Consider the following 21,202-nt stretch of genomic DNA (forward strand, 5'->3'; position numbering starts at 1 on the left):
CGAGGAGCGACTGGTGAGGTTGAACCACCAACCTTATGGTTCAAACCGACTTTGCAGTTTAGTGCATTAACTCACAAATAGTAAGTTCTTGTATTTTACTTACTGAGGTAAAGCCTATATAAACCAAGGCTTAATCAGGAGACAGAATATTCTTTAAAAGCAAGGATGGCAAGATTTGTTATCAGGAGGGATTAATCCCTGGAGAAGATGTCATGTTGGTGAAGAGGAAGATCCTCAACAAGATGAATGGGCACAGTGACTGCAAAAGTGCTCTCAAACATAGCAACAATTGTGAGGATCATATAGGGCCAGGCATGTTTTGTTTTGTTTGTCATAGGGACACTATAAAGTTGGAACTGAATCATTGGCACATAACAACAGTCAAAAAACAGAAACCACTTGCCAGAATTGCAACAGGTAAATTTTAATACAAGGAAATGTGAAATAGGTAAAAGTGTTGTTGTTGTTGTTGTTGTTGTTAAGTGCTGTCAGGTCAGTTCCAACTCATAGCGACCCTGTATAGATGGAATAACTAGTGTGTACATAACTTTGAAAAAGTGGTTATACCAGTCAACTTTTAAATGATATGATAACTCCCATAATGCCACAGTCTTACGAACAAAGGCATTGGACTCTGTAATTTTTGTCAAATCTGGTAGGTGTGTGTACCAGCTGTTCACTGTCTCTCAGCTCCAAACCCACGTTTCTTTACCTCATTTTATAATACTCGAGCCAGACTTTGCAAATATTCTCCTTGGCTCTACTCTGCCAGTAGAGGGCCCTGGAGTAATACCACAAGGCTTGAAGAGGCAGCAGGGATTCTTTTGATGTTCTCTTCTCAGGTGAATAAACATATAGAGGTTCTGATAGCATTTTAGAACAATAGAGGGTTGCTCTTGCAGTTAAAAATGGGTGCTCTCCTGCTGCTTCTTTGCCACAACAATGGAGGTATTGTTATTGTTAAGTGCCATCTATTTGGTTCCAACTCAAAATGAACCCTGCACAGGGTTTCCAAGGAGTGGCTAGTGCATTTGAACTACCAACCTTGTCATTAGCAGTCCAGTGCTTTTCCTACAAGACCACACCAGCTAGTTTCAGCGGATCCTGTTCCATCGCTCTACAGAGTTGGGTTAATGCTCTGGACTGCGAGGTCAGTTTGAACCACAGGGTGGGTGGTTCAAGCTCACCAGTCGTTCTTTGGAACCTCTATACAGGTTTGCAGAGTCTGGCTCTAGTATTACAAAATAAGGTAAAGAAACGTGGGTTTGGAGCTGAAAGACAGTGAATAACTGGTACATATACCTACCTGATTTGACACACATTGTGGCGTTATGGGAGTTATCATATCATTTAAAAGTTGATTGGCACAACCACTAGTTCAAAGTTATGTATACACTAGTTATTTCATCCCTAAGCTTCTATTCCCCAGAAACTTTGTGCAGCAAGATCAATGGAAGAGAATTTTGAAAGCAACATTGTTTATTCTAATAAAAATTTGATAACAGCCCAGCTACTTACCCTCTAGTAAAATGGATATTTTGTGGAATGCTCATGCAATGGAATGTTGTTAAGTGCCAGTTGAGTCGGTTCAAACTCATAGCTACTCTCTATACGGTTTCCAAGGAGCAACTAGTGGGTTTCAACTGCTGACCTTGTAGTTAAGAGTTTAGTACTTATCCTGTAGTGCCACACCAGGAGTCCATACAGTGGAATACCAGACTGCTAATAAAGTGGACTCCTGGCATGGTGCTGTAGAATAAGCACTGGACTGCTAACCACAAAGTCAGTAGTTCAAACCCACTAGCTGCACCTTGGAAACCCTATACAGGATGGCTATGAATCGGACTCTATGGCACTTAACAACAACAACAACAATAATAAAGTGAGTGAATTTCAGGTAGAAGAAATAAGTAAATCTCATAAAATATTTATTGAATGTACAAAGGATTAGTTACACACATATGATTTCATATATATATTTATACAAAGTTCAAATTTGACAGTAATAAACTTATTTATACATACCTAGGTATTAAACCACCACCTGTTTGTCAGGTGGCTTGTGTGCTGCTATGATGATGGAAACTATGCTATTGGTCACCCGTGGTGGACAGATTTTAGAGGAGCATCCAGACTGAGATATACTAGGAAGGAAGACCTGACAATGTACTTCCCCAGGTTAGCTGATGAGAACCTTAACCTTACGGATAACAATAGAACATTGTCCAGTATAGTGCTGGAAGATGAGCCCCTTAAGAGTAGAAGACATTCAAAATACAAAGAATGAATAAATCTGCCTTGGAAGAAGCTCAACTAGAATGCTTCTGAAGAAACAAGGATAGCAAAACTTCATCTTGTTTACTTTAGACATATCATCACGATGAACTAATTGCTAGAAAAGACTATCAGTTGCTGCTGCTGCAGCCCAGTCAGTTCCAACTTATAGTGACCCTGTAATGGGTTGCCACGGCGATCAATCTTTATGGGATCAGAAAGCCTCTTGTGATTAGCAGCCCAGTGCATAACCCACTGTGCTACCAGGACTCTTTGAAAAGGACAACATGTTTGGTAAAATAAAGGATCAACATAAATGAGGGAAACCTTCCTTGAGATAGATTGACATGAGGACTGCAACAATGGGCTCACACATACCAAAGATGGTGAGGATGGAACAAGACCAGACAACATTTCATTCTGTTGCACATGGTGTCATCATGAGTTGGAGCCAACTTGACAGCAACTAACAGGTATTAAAACTCTAAGGAAAGTAAAGAAACCATTGTCACAAAAATCTATCTCAGTAGCAAAAAGTGGTGAGTGGTCAGTCCCAGAGCAGAGGACCCTGGGACCATCAAGGGAGAAGAGTGGGAGCAGAGTGTGGGACTCTGCCCAGAGAAGCAGCGATGCCAGAGATAATTACATGGAGAGATGGAGCAGCTGAGGACTCTAAACTCATGGAGGGAGAGGAAATGTGTGCTGGCAACTTGGGGGCAGGGTGTGCCCTTTGGCTGTTTGAATGATTATATATTCCTGAGTGTTTTGGTGCATGTCCAAAAAAAAAAACCCCAAAAGATAGAGGGAATAGAAGCAAATACTATTGAATGATGAAGCATGCAAGGGGTTGTAATCATTGCAATGAAATGAACTGATGTTCCCCCATGTAAAACTATCACTCAATTCACAATAACATCTTAAAAAATCTAAGGTGAATAGGTGAGAGTATGAAGTCTTCTGTTGTGATTTCATGAGTATTGGCTTTATAATTTTTGTTGAATAATTTTATCTACATATGCACGAGTAAATGTTTTCTGTCTTATATTTCACAGTTTCAAACAGTAATAAGTATTTAAGGAGACTGAAATAGAGCACAGAAAAGACATATTTGTATTAAACATGATTTTCAAATTGAGTAAATGAATTGAGTTTAGTCCCCCCCCCTTTTTTTTTTTAAGGTTTTTATTGTGGATTGAGTGAAAGTTTACAGGGCTTATCATCAGTTTTACATTCAACAAATCATATACTTTGTTTCATTACATTGATTACAATCCCCTCCATGTACCATCAATTAACAGTATTTCTCTCTATCCACTTTAGTTAGCTTTTTTAAAAAAAAAAAAATTAACAAAAAAGCCACTCAGGCATATATAATAATTTACATCTCCAAAGGGCACATTCTGTGTCTGCTCCTGGCCACCAGTTCTTAGTCCGTAAATCTAGAGTCCTCAGCCACTCACCCTCTCCATGCCCCAGTCTCTGCCTCCATCTCTGGCGCTGCTGCTTCTCTGGATAAGGTCCCGCATTCTGCTTGTGCGTACCTCTCTTGATGGTCCTAGGGTCCTCTGTTTCTGGACTGTAGGATTAACCACTCCCCTTTTTTTGGTCCAAAACGTCTACCTTTACAATTGTGATAGTCGCTATTAGTCATGATAACAATTATTCACTATTGAAATCTTATGAATCTTATCCCCATCTCTTTTCACCAGACCCATCTAGACAAGATGAAAGCTATTAGTTCCTTTTGAAAGTTTAATTAGTGACCTGTTATTAGGTGCTGTTGAGTTGCTTCCAACTCATAGTAACCCTATGCACAACAGAACAAAACATTTACCCGGTCTTGTGCCAGTCTCACAGTTGTTACCTTTGAACCCATTGCTGTTGCTACTGCCTCAGTCTATCTTGTTGGGGATTGTCCTCTTTTTCACTGACGTTCAGCTTTACCAAGCCCAGAAATGGGCCCATACTTATATGTTGTTATTAAATGCCATCGAGTCAATTCCAGCTTATAGCAACCCTGCATAGGGTTTCTGAGGCTTTAAATCGTCACGGGAATATTGAAAGCTTTATCTTTCTCCCACAGAACGGCTGGTGAGCTTAAACCATAGACCTTGTGGTTTGTAGTTAGTAAATGGTGTTAGTGGTAGTGTTCAGTGCCATTGAGTTGAGTGTCTGACTCACAGCTTCCCTGTATAGGGTTTTTAAGGTGGGTTTGAATCACTAACCTCGCAGTTAGCAGTCCAGTGTTTATCCTAAAGCGCCACACACCCAGAACTCCTAGAAAATGGTAGAAGTTGTATTATACATCAGTGGGAGAAAAGTGAACTTTTCAGTAAATGATTCTGGGACATAGTCTTTCCTTGTGGAAAAAATACTTTCAAAATGTATTCACGACCTAGTGAATCAGACAAAATTTTAAAAGATGTTGAGGTATGAATTTTTAATAAATAAAGGGGATATAAAGCTTTTTATGGTCCTGTAGGATAAACACTGGATTGCAAGGTCAGTTTGAACCAAAAGGTTGGTGAATCAAACTCACCCAGCCGCTCCTTGGAAACCCTATACAGGGTCGCTATGAGTCAGAACCGACTCAACAGAACTTAGCAACAGTACACAGAGCACAGGTAAAAACATTTATGAATTTGATTACATCAAAATTAAGATTGCACATTTGAGAGACATCATAATACGAGACAGGTGACTCACTAGAGAAGACATTTGTAATAGGCAAATAAGAAAGGTAAAATTGTGTAAATGAGAATTCTTTTGGGAGATAAAAAGTAGAAAGGTTTTTAACATGAAGTTATTTCTTTCCATGACTATTTCTGAGCTCTAGGGTTTTTTGATTAAGCATTGACTGTTTTTCCTTTGTGGCATTGTAGGATAAGCTCTGCCTGGACTGCTAACTGTTAAGGTTGGCAGTTCAAATCCACCAGCTGCTCTGTGGGAGAAAGATGAGGCTTTCTGCTCCCAGAAAGATTTTCAGCCTCTGAAACCCTATACAGGGCCACTGTGAGTTGGAATTGACTCAGTGGCAGTGGGTTTGGAGTTTTTCCCTTGAGGTAACCTGTTGTTTAGTTTTCTGTTCACTCATTTAGCAAATATTTACTAAGATGAAGCACATTATTCTATTGATATCCCAAAAATAAAGTATTAATAAAGGAAAGATATTTTCCTGAGACACAGGTTTTGTTTATTTGAACTATGATACCTATAGTTTGTTGTTAAGTACTGTCAATTTGGTTCAGACTCATAGCGACCCTCTAAACCATATGGAGGCAGAAAGTCTCATCTTTCTCTTCACAGTGGCTGGTGGATTTGAACTGCCAACCTTGCAGTTAGCAGTCCAGTGCTTATTCTACAGCTTCACACCAGGGCACCCCTTTTATATACTTTGTCAGCTTTGTTTTGAAATAAGTTGGTAATATCTTGCTATTTAATGGCTATGTGAGGAAGGGGAGAAATTGTGTACAAATTGTTCAATGGGAACCTAATTTGCTGTGTAAACTTTTACTTTAAACACAGTAAAATATTATTTAAAAAACAAACAAACCATATGTCCCGTAGGAAACACTGAATGTTTGTTTATGGTGGGAAATTTGGCAACAGTTATGGGTGATGGTTGTACAGCCTGATAGCTGTATACCCTAAGAATGTTGAGTTGGCAAATGTTGTATTAGATTTGTTTTTATAATAAAAACAGGGTAGAGGGATTACCATATGACTCAGCAATTTTACTCCTAAGTTTATAGCCAAAATAATTGAAAGCATGTCTCAGATACTTGTATTCATTAAGACTTTTTGTTGTTGGTAAGTGCCATCGAGTCAGTTCCGACCCATAGCGACCCTGTATAGGGTTTCTGAGGAGCAGCTGGTGAGCATGAACTGCTGACTTTGCAGTCTGGCGCATTAACCCACAGCGCCACACCAGGACTAGAAGATAGTAATATTGAAATTTATATATTATTTCATATTATTTACAAGTATGCTCACCATTTGGTGTGCATAAGTTAATTTTTTCTTCATATTCATACCTTTTTAAATGTTCCTTTTATAATGAGAGGAAGGGTCTCAGTATAAAAAGAGAAGAAATGAGAGTAGTCTTCCCATTTTGTTTAATAAACTTCTAGAAAATGTAATGCTATTTTCTCTGTTTTCTACGCATGCCATTTTGAGGCAGAAAAGTTCTGTGTGAACAAATGAACTCCTAGACTCGTGTTTGAAAGGGACTGTAAAATTGATAGTGTTGTTGTTGTGTGTCATCAAGTTGATTCTGACTCTTAGTGACCCTATAAAACAATGTAACTGCCCCATAGGGTTTTGTCGACTGTGATTTTTATGTGAGGAGATGGCTAGATCTTTCCTGCTGTGGACCTCTAGTGGGGTCTCATCACCCACCTTCAGGTTAGCAGTCTAGCATGTAGCCACTGTACCACCAGGGCTTCTCAAAGCTGATATTAATTATAGAGCTCCTCCTTTTATGCTTCAATCTTATGGGTTACTGGGTTTGCTTAGGGAGAGATTAAGTTCCTGCTTTGTCTTTTGACAGTGATTTTAGAATATTTTTGTCTCCTGAAATTTCTTTCCCTATAACTTCATCTTTTTGTTCTTATTTTGTGTCCTAAGATAATACAGAATCAGGTTGATTTCTCTTCATTATGATATTGTGCCCTCGCTGCATTGTTTTTTTTATATCTTTAATTCCATGTAAGACCTGATTTTAGTGTTAATTTTCTGGTGGTTCTTTTTCGTGAACTTTAACTTTATTGAGTTTTCTCTGCAAGAGAGATCACCAACCTCTACACAGAAGTCACCCAACTGTGAACCAGAAACCCTTACTGCCTTCATTCTAGATATGTATTCTTACAATATTATATGAGAACTTTTGGGAAAACATACTTTAGTACATGATTTGAGTCATATTATTTTATATCAAAGGGAGTCCTGGTGTGGCGCTGTGGGTTAATGTGCTGGATTGCAAAGTCAACGGCAGTTCAAATTTACCAGCCATTCCTTGGAAACCCTATACAGGATCACTGTGGATTGTAACCGACTCGACGACACACAATAACATTTTCTGTCAAACCTTAAAAACAAAAGTATTGAGTAAAAGTATGTAAGATTTCTTTAGTCTTGGACACTGAAAAAAAATGTTTTTGGATAAACATCAGAAAACTTTTGGAAAGTGATTTTGTTGACAGTTTTGTTCTCAGATTTCTAGATTGGTTATAAATCAACATTTTTATATGTGTCTGTCTCACCTTTTCAGGGATCCATCTGTCTCGAAATCTGTAGAACGAATCTTTAAAATCTGGGAAGATAGAAATGTATACCCAGAAGAAATGATTATGGCATTAAGAGAAGCTTTGAGTAAGTATCTTTTCTTTACTAGAAGTAAAATTTGAGTCAGTGTTGTATCTTAAAATTGCATACTTTACAGATCTAGTCCTGTTGCTTACTGATAAGAAATAAAGCCTTGATCTGGCCCTGCTTGCTTAAAATTAAATACTTGTAAAAATCTAGATATTTTAAAATTAAAACTAGTTTGGAGGTGGGTTGGATTTTTTTTTAATTGACTAAAGAAATTCCAGCATATTAAGACATATGATTACTTTCCTGCATTTGCTTTAAGTATTTTAAATCTTTCATTGTGTTTAATACACACTACCCTCTCTTAAGTTTTGGAGAATTTTTGGACAAGGTTTTGATTGCACTAAATTATATTGTGTGGCACTGTAAGATAAGCACTTGACCGTAAGGTGTGTTTGAACCACATGGTTGGTGGTTCAAACTAACCAGCTGCTTCTCAGAAACAAACACAGGGTCACTATGAGTCAATACCGACTCGATGGACTTAACAACAAGCTATATGTTAGTTAGTAAGCATGTATCGACAGTTTTCAGACTATTTTGGTTTAGAATTGCAGTGTAAGTGTATACTTATTAAAACCAAACTAAACTTTTAGTCCCTGTGTGTTAAATGCACGGAATTGAAGTCATTGCATAGAAGCCGGTGACATCTAATAATAACATGACCAGCATTTGAATAGAAATTTGCTTTAAAAATAGCATCTTCTAAGAAGCTGTTAAATTCTTTATTTTAACTTGTTAAGTAGTATTTTTAAGCCTCTGGCCCTGTTCTGTTCAAAATTGGTAATTTCATTGATAATAGAAATTCTGTTTATTTGACAGCTTCTTAGATCAGGTGGGTGTTTTTTTGTTGTTTTGTTTTTTACAAAAATGAAAGAAAAGGAAAGAAACAACACACAGTCTCGGATTGCCTTTTTTCATTCATGCTACAACTTTGGCACTGAAGTGGACAGACAGAACAGCTTCCCATAATGCCAGATTGCAAAAACTGAAATGTTTTCCAGGTACCACTTTCAAATCTCAGAAGCAGCTGAAAGAAAATCTGAACAAACAACCGAATAAGCAGTGGAAGAAATCACAAAGTAAGGACCAAAATCTCAACTAATATAAAATTACCTCCTCTTTTTGGAGCAGAAGAAAATGTAGACCATTTGGCATCGTACCTGGCATAAACCATGGGCAAGCCTGTGTTTTCCAGGCCTGGGAGGCTCCCAATGACTTATACTAAACAAGCCATCATGGAGTTACTTCTTAAAACAAAAAGCCACTTTTAAACAAAGGAAATTCAGAAAAAGGGTTTAAATGAGTGAAGATTCAAGAGTAGTTGGGGAAATAAAAGAAGAACAAAAAAATACTTGATAGTGCTCAGACTAATTCTCAGGTTTAAAGATATATGAAGTTAGAGGCAGCTGACTTTAAACAACAAAACTGAAGAGGAGACTAGGCATTAAGAAGCATTTCTGTGGGAGCCATGAAACCCTTCAGATTTGGGGATACACTCTGCCAGATTAGACTTGGGCCTCAAATCCTGGCCAGAAGCTCATTCTCTAACTGGAGCTCCTGTTATGTTTATCATATTTATCCAGCATGAGATCAAGGGAGTGGAATACTGCATGCGATAGGCTGCTGTGGGCCAAACTGTGGAATATTGAGAGAGCCTTGAAGGTGTGGAGGGAACTCAGTGAAAGACAGTGAGAATTGGGAGGTGAAACAAGACACTTAGGATAGTTTTGCTCCAGTGAGCATTTGATATTCATCCTGAATCAGGGAGACCTTTGACATCCTTTTGATCATAAATTGCATGCTTAGGAACAACAAGCGTCGTCATTGCAGCCAAAGTTCAACTACAGGATAATATGCTTAGAAATTTCCCATCATATTTTTTGCTATAAATTGAGTCAGCAGAAAAATAAATCCAATGCAAAATACCTAAGAATAGAATTGATATTTGTAAACAAGTAAGGTTCTACAACCAGTGCTCGGGGTTAATTGGATTTTTTGTTCCTGAACACTTAATTTGAGGTATTAAGAACCTCTTATACTCAATCAGACTAGGGGGAAAAGGTACTTCATGTATCTCAATTTCTCCAAATCAGTAATTCTAGGGCTTTCTAAATTCAATGGTCTGTTTGAGGTAAGTAGGTTAGGCCTATCTAAATAGTAGAGTATATTTTTATATTAACAATACTTTGGAGTAATTAAATTTTAATATTCCATTATTTATTCTAGCAATTATATTATGATTTAAATGTGCATGTTTGACTCATGATCAAAGAGTAAACTCATAACTATAGAGCTGAAGTTTTTTTCTCATTATTAGTTAACTTTTTGTGTCTGTATTCTTAATGACCTTTTGTTTCATTCCCAACAGCATCTGCAAATCCAAAAGCCGCTCTCAAGTCTAAGATAGTTGCTGAATTCCGAGTAAGTTACAGAATAATGTTTAACATGCCAGAGTATTATTCACCCCTTTTGTGTTAGTTTCCAGTATGGCCTATTAAGAATTATTTTGGTAGCATAGTGGTTACGAATCGGGCTGCTAATCTCAAGGTCAGCAGTTTGAAACTACCAGCTGCTCCGCGGGAGAAAGATGAGGCTTTCTGCTCCTGTAAAGATTTACAGCTTCAGAAACCCTGTTACAGGGTCGCTATGAGTCGGAACCGATTCCACGGCACATAGCAACAACAACAACATATTTTAGACACATTTAAACTGTTCTAAAGGAATCAGATTAAAATTAGATTTCTTGGACTATCTGCATCCCTAATTAAAGAAATGGAATCCTGGTGTAGTGATGCAGGGTAATGCATTGGACTGCAAGGTTGGTTTGAACTATAAGGTTAGTGGTTCAAACCCACTAGCCGCTCCTCAAAATTCAGAGTTGCTGTGAGTCAAAACCAACTCGGCGGCACTTAACAACAACAACAATTAGAGAAATAACCTACTTTGTGAATATTTATAACAAACTGAGTTATATAAAGTGCCATCGAGTCAGTTCCAACCCATAGCAACCCTGTATAGAGTTTTCAAGAAGCAGCTGGTGAGCTTGAACCACCAATTTTGCAGTTCAAACTGACTTTACAATCTAGCACGTTAACCCACATTGCCACACCAGGACTCCTAAAATATCATAAGACTGTTACTATAATTCAAAAATGTAAAATAGCAGATCTTTGTCTGTTTCATTCTTAAGTCCGTAACCATAAATTGGTTTAAAAAAACAAAAACAAAGAAAAGGATTTTAAAACTGTATAACTGAAAAGTTGGTTCAACATGAGAATTGATTTCTCTGAGTATAAGGAAAAGTAGATGTTTTCTTTTTTCAGAGTTTTGTTAGGGTTTAGCATTTTCTGTTTTTGTTTTTTGGGTAAATAAGTAAGTGATGTCGTATATGAAATCTGACCCCCATCTGTGTTCAGTCTCAGGCCCTCATTGAAGAGCTGTTGCTCTATAAACGCTCCGAAGACCAGATAGAATTGAAGGAAAAACAGTTGTCAACTATGAGGGTGGATGTGTGCAGCACAGAAACCCTCAAATGCTTAAAAGGTAACATTTACATTCTTTTAAATAGAATAATCCATGTATCCTTTTCAAACCTGTCATTTTCCAGTAAGGAGTCTGGCTACCCCACTAAAAGAACTTTAAATTATGTAAAGCAGTTGTAGCACCTCTGGTTTTCTAGGTAGTAATTTAATTCATATAAATTTACTTTTCCCCATTAAAATGCTTTTTTGGTGTGTTATTGTTGTTGTATGCCATTGAGTAGAACGTTGGTTTGGGATGTTACTTAACAAAGTCACTGTAATGCCCCATAAAACTACATAATTAGTTGTTCTCTCTCATTTTTTTTATATTGTAAATAATAATCATTCTAATAACAGAATATAAGCCCCATGAAGGCAGAAACTATCCTGATTTGTTCATTGCTATAGCTTCAGTGCTTAGAAAATGCTTGGCAGATGGTAAGCTTTTAATAAATATTTATGAAATAATTTATTGAGTGACTGCTAGCTATTCATTATGGTATAGTATCTATTTGTTAAGGAATCTGTTTATTTCTTTACTGTGATTTAAATTTAACACTATGTTATTAATTTTATCCTCACAACAACCCAGAAGAGTATTAAAAACTTCTGTTTTATAAATGAGGAATCTGAGGTTTTCTAAGGGGTGAGTAGTTTGCCCAAGTTATGCAGCTGATGAGACAGAGCCAAATTTTGTAGCCATATTGAAAACCATATTCCAAAGAAGTATGCTTAGGGGAGTAAGTAACAGTCTGCATGTGTTACTGTTGTTTAAAAAAAGTAATAATTTGTACTCTTCCTATACCAGATTATTAGGATCTTCAGTTATGAAAGAATCTTGAATGTGATAGACACAGAGGTCGCTTTACTTTTTTGTATCTTAGTTTTTACATTCTAAAGTGCAAAATAGTTAACAGACTTGAGCTTCATTTTTATTTCTAAGTGGCATCACATTTGTAAAGAAAGGAAGCAACCAACAAATTTTCTTACAGTTGAACCTTCTTTTCTTTACCTTAATTATAAATGCCTTCAGGAGATACTCTTGCTCCCTTCCAGCAAGTTCACATGAACCATTTTAATAATCTGTTTTGTGATTTTTAGAAGTTTCTTTAAGGTGTCAGCTTTAAAACTATGAGATAAAAATCTGAAAAACTAGATGGTGTTCAAGTACCACTGTTGACCACAGTAAAAGAGATCACAGTAGGAGATCCTAGATAGAGTGGGAGAAAAATGTGGACCAAAATTTGAAATAGTAAAAAAAAAAAAGAGCCACATTAGGCTTACTGGTCAGATTAGGTTTACTGGTGAACCTTCATGACTGGCTCTCAGTCATCCTGTAGTCCTAAAACTGAAATCACCCTTGTCACTTGATTTTCAGCCGTACAGTAGGTCTGTAAGGTGAACAGTTTAACACTATGGAGGTTAACACTATGGAGGTGTGCACTTGGGGCAATCAACCATTTGCAGTCAAAAGGACTGCATTTGCCCAAGAACAAAATTCAGAAGGCAGGAAAGGGTTAAGAAAGAAGGCGTAGAAACAGGGAAGCACAGGGTGGTAGAAGTGGGATGAGTGATGTTACATTGTGAGTATTGTAATCTGTGACATTCAGCAAAATATATGTGAATTGTTGAATGGAAAATTGATTTGCTGTGTAAACCTTCATCTAATTGACAAGAAAAAGTTTTTTAAAAGAAGACAGTTTGAACAGATTTTTTAAAAAGCCAACATGAAACTAAAAATAGTAACATACTGAGGTAGCAACAACATGTTCACAGTTCATCTAGAGAAAATGATCCTCAAAAGATTAATTTTTTTCTTTATCTTGGTATGAAAACTTGTGTTGTTCTTTTAGATAAAACAGGTGGGAAGAAGTTCTCCAAAGAATTTGAGGAGGCAAGTTCTAAATTGGAGGAATTTGTGAATGGATTAGATAAGCAGGTGAAAAACGGGCCCTCACTAACTGAAGCATTGGAAAATGCTGGAATTTTCTATGAAGCCCAATACAAAGAAGTAAAAGTGGTGGCCAATGTAAGTAATAATTAAAACTATCATTTATTGATGCTTATTGTATGGTGGAGACTGTTTACATATGTAGTCCAACTCTGTGGGGAAACATATTATTTTCTCCATTTCACAATGAAGAAGTTACTTTTTAAGGTTAGTAACCCTGTTCAAGGTAATATAGGTAGCAGGTGGTGGAGTCTAGATTAAGACTTGAATCTTTTTGACACTAACGCCTCATGCATACCCTACCACCACCCGTTGTGCTTTACTAAAACTTGATGCCTTAAGCCTATTAAAAAATAGTTTGCCAGGCTACTGTTGTTGTTTGCTGTCAGGTTGATTCCAACTCATAGTGACCCCATGAACAACAGAATGAAACAATTCCTGGTCCTGTGCCAATGTCACAGTGGTCATGCTTGAACTCATTGCTGCTGCCACTATGCCAATCCATCTCTTTGAGGATCTTCCTTTTTTTGTTGACCCTCCACTTTACCAAGTATGATGATCCTTTCAACATGAGGGACTCATCTCCTGGCACTATATCTAACAATGTTATGCTATACTATTGATAATGTTTTCATCTTCCGGCACTGTATCTGACAGTGTTCCACGGCTTTTCTTATGATTTCCAGTGACTAACCATTCAGAAGTGGTCCTTCTCTCCTTCTTCCTAATCTGTCATAGTCTGGAAGCTCTGTTGAAACCTGTCCACTGTGAGTGACTCTGCTGATATTTAAAATACCAGTGGTATAGCTTCCAGCATCACAGTAACACACCAAGCCACTATAGTATGACAAACTGAAATAGGAGTGGTAGAGGTTACTGTTATATAAAACTGGGTAGAAGTCTGTATACTTTTTTAAGCCAGAAAAGTTGCTGTTACTAATACCATGGTAAATTGAACTAATTACCTCCTTCCTCCCCACTTCCAACCACCCCAGGAAGAGAAGGACTGATGATCAGACATTTATCTAATGACCTCTGAAAGAAACAGTCTGGTTTATGCTTACTTAAATCTTTTTCTTTAAATTACTATATATGGTACTGTAGGAGTAATAATGAAAAGTAAACTTTCTGTTTCTCTTCCCATTCCCTATTTGCCTCCATATTTCTAAATATCTATTAACTTCCTGTTTTAAATCTTCTATTGACTACTTTTGTAAATTAAAGTACTATTTTGTGACCATTTACTATAGACTTCCCACTTTGTAAAATGAGGATATTAACCTCCCTATCCCTTTGTAATTAGTTTTCCTTTTATTCCTTCAATTTCCCAACTTAGTTGACTATGTTTTTACATGATCATGGTTGATAATAATTATATTCTATTATGTATCTTAATTCATCTTACTTCTTTATTCTAAAGATTGAAAATAAAGTTTATGCTTTATATTTACATTTAACTATGTAAATATTCACTACAAGTTCTTTAAGTAACGTTGGTTATAACTTTTTAATTTATTTTCTAGTATTTGTAATGGTCCTTTTTTTCTTACATACTTTGCCTTTTCATAGCCTCTAACAACAACAGCAGTTTTTGTTTTCAAATTCTCTGTATCAGAAATGCCACAAGTAGGTGCCATTAGAGAACCAGAAAAAAAATGAGCACATTTATTTTCTCACAGTACTGTAGATTAAAAGTACAAATTAGGGTCTTGGCCATGTTAATTTCTTCATTGTTGATATCCCTGGGCATTCCTTGTTTTTTTTGCTCATCTTTAAATGGCATCTGCCTTCCTTGGTATGTGTTTATCTGCTCTTTTTTAAACTCAGAAGTGGGGCACACAGTTTTATCCTTATCACCTCTTGAATTTCAGTCCTCTTCTTTCAGTTTTAGATAGCTTTCCAGATCTCTCATCCTAGGATTTTGCTTTACTGCTAGTCTATGTTGAGTTCTCTGTTTTCTTAGATTCCATGTCCTTTTTTGTGCTGTTTTGTTTCGCTGGAGCACATCCTCGAGAAATTTTCCAAAAAGGGTCTGTGAGAAATAAATTTTCCAAGTTCTTAAAAACAAAGCCTATTGCTGTCAATTTTGACTCCAAGTGACCCTATAGGGCAAAGGAAATTTGCCCTGTAGGGTTTTCAGAGCTATATATTTACAGCAACAAACTATCATCTTCAATCCTCAGAGCAACTGGTGAGTTCAAACCACCAGTCTTTCAGTTAGCAGCTGAGCACTTGAGCCACTGTGTCACTAGGGCTCCTTCTGAGTCCTTGTATGTCTAAAATTGCCTGTATTCTGTTTTCACATTGGCTGGTTAAAAAATTATTTTCCCTCACAGCTTAGAAGCATTACTCTATTGCCTTTAGCAATGCTGATGTGAAGGCTGTAGGATCCTCTTTAGGTGACTTGTTTTTTTCTGTCTGGAAACTTTTATTAAGGGGCTTTATTCTTGTCCTAAATTATTTACAATAATTTATTTAGGTATTTACTAGGTCCTCTTAACTTGACAGAACATAAGCTCTAAATGTTGTCTCTCTGGTACTAGGTAGCTGCCAAAACCTTTGCTTGACTTTTTAGTCTCCTACCTGCTATCAGTTTGTCACACTATGGTAACTTGTGTGTTGCTGTGAGCTAGGAGCTATGCCACTAGTATTTCAAATACCAGGAGAGTCACCCATGATGGAGAGTTTCAGTGGAACTTCCAGACTGGGACAGACAAAGAAGGACAACCTGGTGAAATAATTAGCCAGTGTAAACCTTATAAATAGCAGCGGAACATTGTGTGGTATAGTGCTGAAAGATGAGCCCCTCAGGTTTGAATGCATTTAAAATATGACTGGGAGAGAACTGCTTCCTCAAAGCAGAATCAACCTTAATGGCACGGTTGGAGTAAAGATTTCAGGACTTTGCTTTTCTGATGTGGTACAACTCAAATAAAAAGAAAGAGCTGCAAGCATGCATTAGTAATCAGAATGTATCGAATGTAAGAAGTGTGGATCTAAGAAAATCGGAAGTCATCAAAAATGAAATGACTGATATCCTAGATATTAGTGGTGTGGTGCTACAGGATCAGCACTGGACTTCAAACCACAAGGTCTGTAGTTCGAACACACCAGCTGCTCTTAGGAAACCTTAAAGTGGGTCGTTATGAAGTCAGAACTGACTCGACAGCACTTAACAACAAGTGAACTGAAATAGACAGGTATTGGCCATTTTGAATTGAATAAACATATGGTCTGCTATGCAGGGAATGGCAAATTAAAGAGAAATGGCATTGCATTCATCATCAAAAAGAACTCTGCAAGATCTGTCCTGAAGTACAATGCTGTTAGTGATGGGAAAACGTCCAGACCCTTTCAGGGGGTATAATAATACAACTACTATTCAGATTTACATGCCAACTACTAATGTCAAAGATAGTGAAATGAATTTTTACCAACTTCTGCAATCTGAAATTGATCAAACATGCATTCAAGGTGAATTGATCATTGATGGTGTTTGGAATGCAATAGTAGGAAATGAAGAAGGATCGGTAGTTGGATATATGACCCTAGGTGTTAGAATACAATTTGGAAGTTGCATGATAAAATTTTGTCTTAAGACCAGTGACCTAATTATTGGAAAGGACATTTTTTCAACAACTTAAATGGTGATAATACATGTGGCTCCTCACCAGATGGAATAGACATACTCAGAATGGCTACATTTTTAGTCAGAGGTCTTGAAAAACTCAATGTCATCAGTCAAAACAAGATCAGGGGCAGACTACAGAACCACCAAGTGCTCATATGCAAGTTCAAGTTGTTGTTGAGTGCTGTTGAGTTGGTCCCAATTCATAGCAACCCTGTATATGGTTTTGGAGGAGCAGCTGGTAGGTTTGATCTGTCACCTTGTGATTCACAGTCCAGTGCTAATCCTATAGCACCACACCAGGAATCTGGAAGTTCAAGTAGAAGCTGAAAAAAATTAAAACAAATTCAGACAGAAAAAACAGTCACCTTAAAAGGATGTGAGAGTTTGCTTCCATAAATGTTGTTGTTGTGAAGTGCTGTTGAGTCGGTTCTGACCCATAGCGACCCTGTATAGGGTTTCCGAGGAGCGGCTGGTAAGCTTGAACCGCTGACCTTGCAGCTCAAACGACTTTGCAGTCTGGCGCATTAACCCACAGCGCCGCACCAGGACTCCATAAATATATAGCCCAGAAAACCCTACAGGGCAACTTTACTTTGTCCTATAGGGTTACTTTGAGTCAGAATTAACAACAACTAAAAAGGATCCTACAAAGACTTCATATCAGCATTGCTAAAGGCAATAAAGTAATGCTTTCTAAGCTGTGAGAGAAAATAATTTTCAATCAGTGAAACTAAAAAAGCAAATGTGAAAACAATACAGACAATTTTAGACACACAAGGACTCAGAGGGAGCCCTGCCAACTCCATTCCTAATTCTTCTTGATGGTAGTAGGTCCCTCTGAGTTCTGTTTGCTTGTTTAATCTCTTTATATCTCAAAAGAAGTTGACTCAAGATGCAAATTAATTCTGCAGATTACATTTGGCCTCAGTAACATTATAAAAGTGAGGATTTACAACTTTTTCTCACTTGCTTTGAACATGGTATCAGGGATCAGTCCTGATAGGATAATTATATATCAGGACTGATCACATCATGGAGTGATCTCATTATTTGGGGATTGCTACTGCCTCTTAACTGTCAAACCTCTGAGAATCCAGGCCTCACCAAGTTGGCAAAAACCTTAACTATCACAAACATCTGAGAATCCAGGCCTCACCAAGTTGGCAAAAACCTTAACTATCACAAACAATCTTGGTAGTTTTCAAACTGAAAGAAGTAAAGAAAAAATTCACACTCTAGGTTGCAATATGGAAACAAAAGACTTTATGGGCAAAGCACTGAATGATGTGGGAGGCATTAAGAGAAGATGGAAGGAATGCTCAGAGTCACTGTATCAAAAAGAGTTGTCCAGTGCTCAGACGTTTCATAAGTGAACACGTGATCAAGAACCAGTGGTATTTAAGAAAGGACTGCAAGCTGCACTGATATCATTGGTGAATGGACTCTAGAAATTGACAGAATAGCAGTTGAGATATTTCAGCAAATGGATGCAATTCTGCAAGTGCTCACTTGCAGTCTTATGCCAAGAAATTTGGAAGACAGCTAGCAGGACAACTGACTGGAGGAGATCATATTTGTGTCCATTCCAAAGAAGGGGATCTAACAGAATGCAGAAATCATTGAGCAATATCATTAACATCACACAAGTAAAGTTTTACTCAACATAATTCAGAAACTGTTATAGCAGTACATCAACAGGGAGCTAACAGAAATTCAAGACAGATTCAAAAGAGGATGTAGAATAAAGGATATCATTACTGATGTCAGATGAGTCTTGGCTGAAAGCACACAATACCAGAAAGATCTTTGTGTTTCATTGAGCATGCAAAGGTATTTGACTATGTGGATAATTATAAATTATGAGTAACACTGCAAAAAAAAATGAGAGTTCCAGAACACATAGTTGTGCTCATGTGGAATTTATACAAAGAGGCAGTTATTTCAACAGAACCAGGGGATACTATGTGGTTTAAAATCAGGAAAGGTATGTATCAGTCGTGTCCTTTCACCCTACTCTTTCAATCTGTATGCTGAGGAAAGAATCTGAAAAGTTGGACAATGTGAAGAAGAATGCAGCATCAGGATTGGAGGAACTTCTGATATGCAGGTGACACAGTTTTACTTGCTGAAAGTGCAGAAAACTTGAAGCACTTACTGATGAAGGTCTAAAAATAGAGCCTTTATTCAGTATGGATTACAACTCACTGTAAAGAAAACAAAAATCCTCTCAACTGGACCAACATCATGATAAATGGAGAAAAATTATAGTCAAGGGTTTAATTTTATGTGGATCTACAATCAATGCTCAGAGAAGCAACAGTCAAAAAATCAAATGATGCATTGCAATGGGAAATCTGTTGTAAAAGACCTCTTTAAAAGTATTAAAGAACAAAGATATGACTTTGATGACTAAGGTGCACTTGACCCAAGCCTTGGTATTTTCACTCACTTCATATGCATGTGAAAGCTGGATGATGAATAAGGACGACCAGAGAAGAATGAATACATCTGAAATACGGTATTGAAAAAAGATTATTGAGAGTACCATGGACTATGAGAAGAACAAACAAAGCTACCCAAACTTGGCAGATAATACCCATTTGACCTAGCTTGATGGCTGAATGATCAGAACTTGACTAGAGGAAGATAAAAAAAAATTTTGATAAAGGAAACAAGTGTAAGTCGCTACAGTTTGATGAACTTGACCTATACTTATGGATGTGTAGCTCAAAATACCAACTGAGAGGAAGGGAGCCTTTACATCAAGTATCAATGCTATTCCCTCTGTATACAGGTTAGATAGGGACAGGCAACTTAGATACTGGCTACCTAAAATGAGGGGCGATAAAGGCACGAAGTGACTGGCTTACAAGGTTTCAAGAGGGAGTTTAGTTTAAGAGTGTGCAGAGGAAGGTAGAGTCCCCACCGAATAGTTTTCATCTTGTCTAGATGGGTCTGTAGAAAAGAGATGGGGATAAGAGTCTTATGATTCAATAGTAATTGTTACCATGACTGATGAATTGTATAGGCAGAAGTTTTGTAACATAAAAGGGGAAGTAGTAAATCTTACATTCCAGGAACAGAGGACCCTAGGACCATCCAGGGAAAAGAGCACGAGCGGAATGTGGGACCCTATCCAGAGAACCAGTGACACCAGAGAGGGAGGCAGAGACGAGGGAAAGAGAAAAAGCAGCTGAGGACTCTAGACTCATGGAAAGAGAAAGGCTGTGTGCTGGCATCCAGGAGGCAGGCTTGCAGAATGTGCTCTTTGGTTGTTTAAATTATTATATTTTCCTGAATGTTTTTGTGTACATCCAAAAAAAACAACAGAATAGAAGCAAATACTGTTGAATGATTAATACATGGAGGGGGTTGTAATCATTGCAGTGAAACAAAATTATGATGAGTGTAAAACCAGTAATCTCCCATGTAAACTATCACTCAATTCACAATAACAATAATAAATAAATAAATAAAAGCAGCCAAAGCCAGCAAAAAAAATAAATAAATTCTTCTCTTTTTTTTATTTAGGCATATAAAACCTTTGCTAATCGAGTGAATAATTTAAAGAAGAAGCTGGATCAATTGAAGTCAACTCTTCCTGATCCTGAAGAATCACCAGTCCCTTCCCCAAGCATGGATGCTCCCTCCCCAACTGGTTCTGAGTCCCCTTTTCAGGGAATGGGAGGTGAGGAATCTCAGTCACCAGCTATGGAGAGTGAGAAATCTGTCACACCTGAGCCTGCAACAGATAATCGTGATGTGGAAGACATGGAACTCTCAGATGTGGAAGATGATGGGTCAAAAATTATCGGTATGTCAGTATATAATTAATACACAACTTATTCTTTATGTATTTTGCTTTTCCACCTATGTCTTAACTGCAGACAGGTATTAAAAAAGACAGTTCAGTCTTTATAAGGACAAGAATACCAAGGTAGCATTTTTATTTTTAAAACAGAGGTTCAGGATTTGCTTTGCCAAATGGGTTGAGAATCTTTGCTCTAGATCTGCACTATCCAATATAGTAGCCACTAGCCAGCCATGTGTATGGTGCTGTAAGATAAACAGTGGACTGCTAACTGCAACAGCTACATGTGGATATTGAACACTTGTTGATAAATGCCGTCAAGTCGGTTCTGACCCATAGCAACCCTGGATGGGGTTTCCGAGGAGCAATTGGTGAGCCTGAACTGCTGCTGACCTTGTGGTTCAAACCATCTTTGCAGTCCAGTGCATTAACCCACAGTGTCACACCAGGACTCCATTGAACTCTAAAAGAACTTTATTCAACTTGAGATAGATATACTTTAAGTATAAGAATTTCAAAGACTCTCCCACACACACCCCCAAAGAAAGAATGAAAAATAGCTCATTAGTGATTTCTATATTGAAAACATGTTGTAATAAAAATATTTGTGTTGGACACCACTGCTCTGGAGGGAAGGGCAC

General features: G+C 37.5%; 1 protein-coding gene across 3 annotated transcripts in view; it reads left to right on the top strand.

Moving 5' to 3' along the window:
• Positions 1-21,202, top strand: part of RPRD2 (regulation of nuclear pre-mRNA domain containing 2) — a 113,394-nt gene that overhangs the window by 79,035 nt on the left and 13,157 nt on the right. For 2 of the 3 annotated variants that reach the window (XM_006861371.1, XM_006861370.1), the window contains exons 3-7: positions 7,544-7,644; positions 10,016-10,068; positions 11,064-11,190; positions 13,022-13,197; positions 20,282-20,564. In XM_006861371.1, the coding sequence (XP_006861433.1) occupies positions 7,544-7,644; positions 10,016-10,068; positions 11,064-11,190; positions 13,022-13,197; positions 20,282-20,564 (740 nt within the window). Of the gene's footprint in view, positions 1-7,543; positions 7,645-8,648; positions 8,727-10,015; positions 10,069-11,063; positions 11,191-13,021; positions 13,198-20,281; positions 20,565-21,202 lie in introns of all 3 variants that reach the window. The other variant, XM_006861369.1, reaches the window with a different exon arrangement.

The sequence above is a fragment of the Chrysochloris asiatica genome, unplaced genomic scaffold (assembly GCF_000296735.1).
Source record: "Chrysochloris asiatica unplaced genomic scaffold, ChrAsi1.0 scaffold00042, whole genome shotgun sequence".
Classification (NCBI taxonomy): Eukaryota; Metazoa; Chordata; class Mammalia; order Afrosoricida; family Chrysochloridae; genus Chrysochloris; species Chrysochloris asiatica.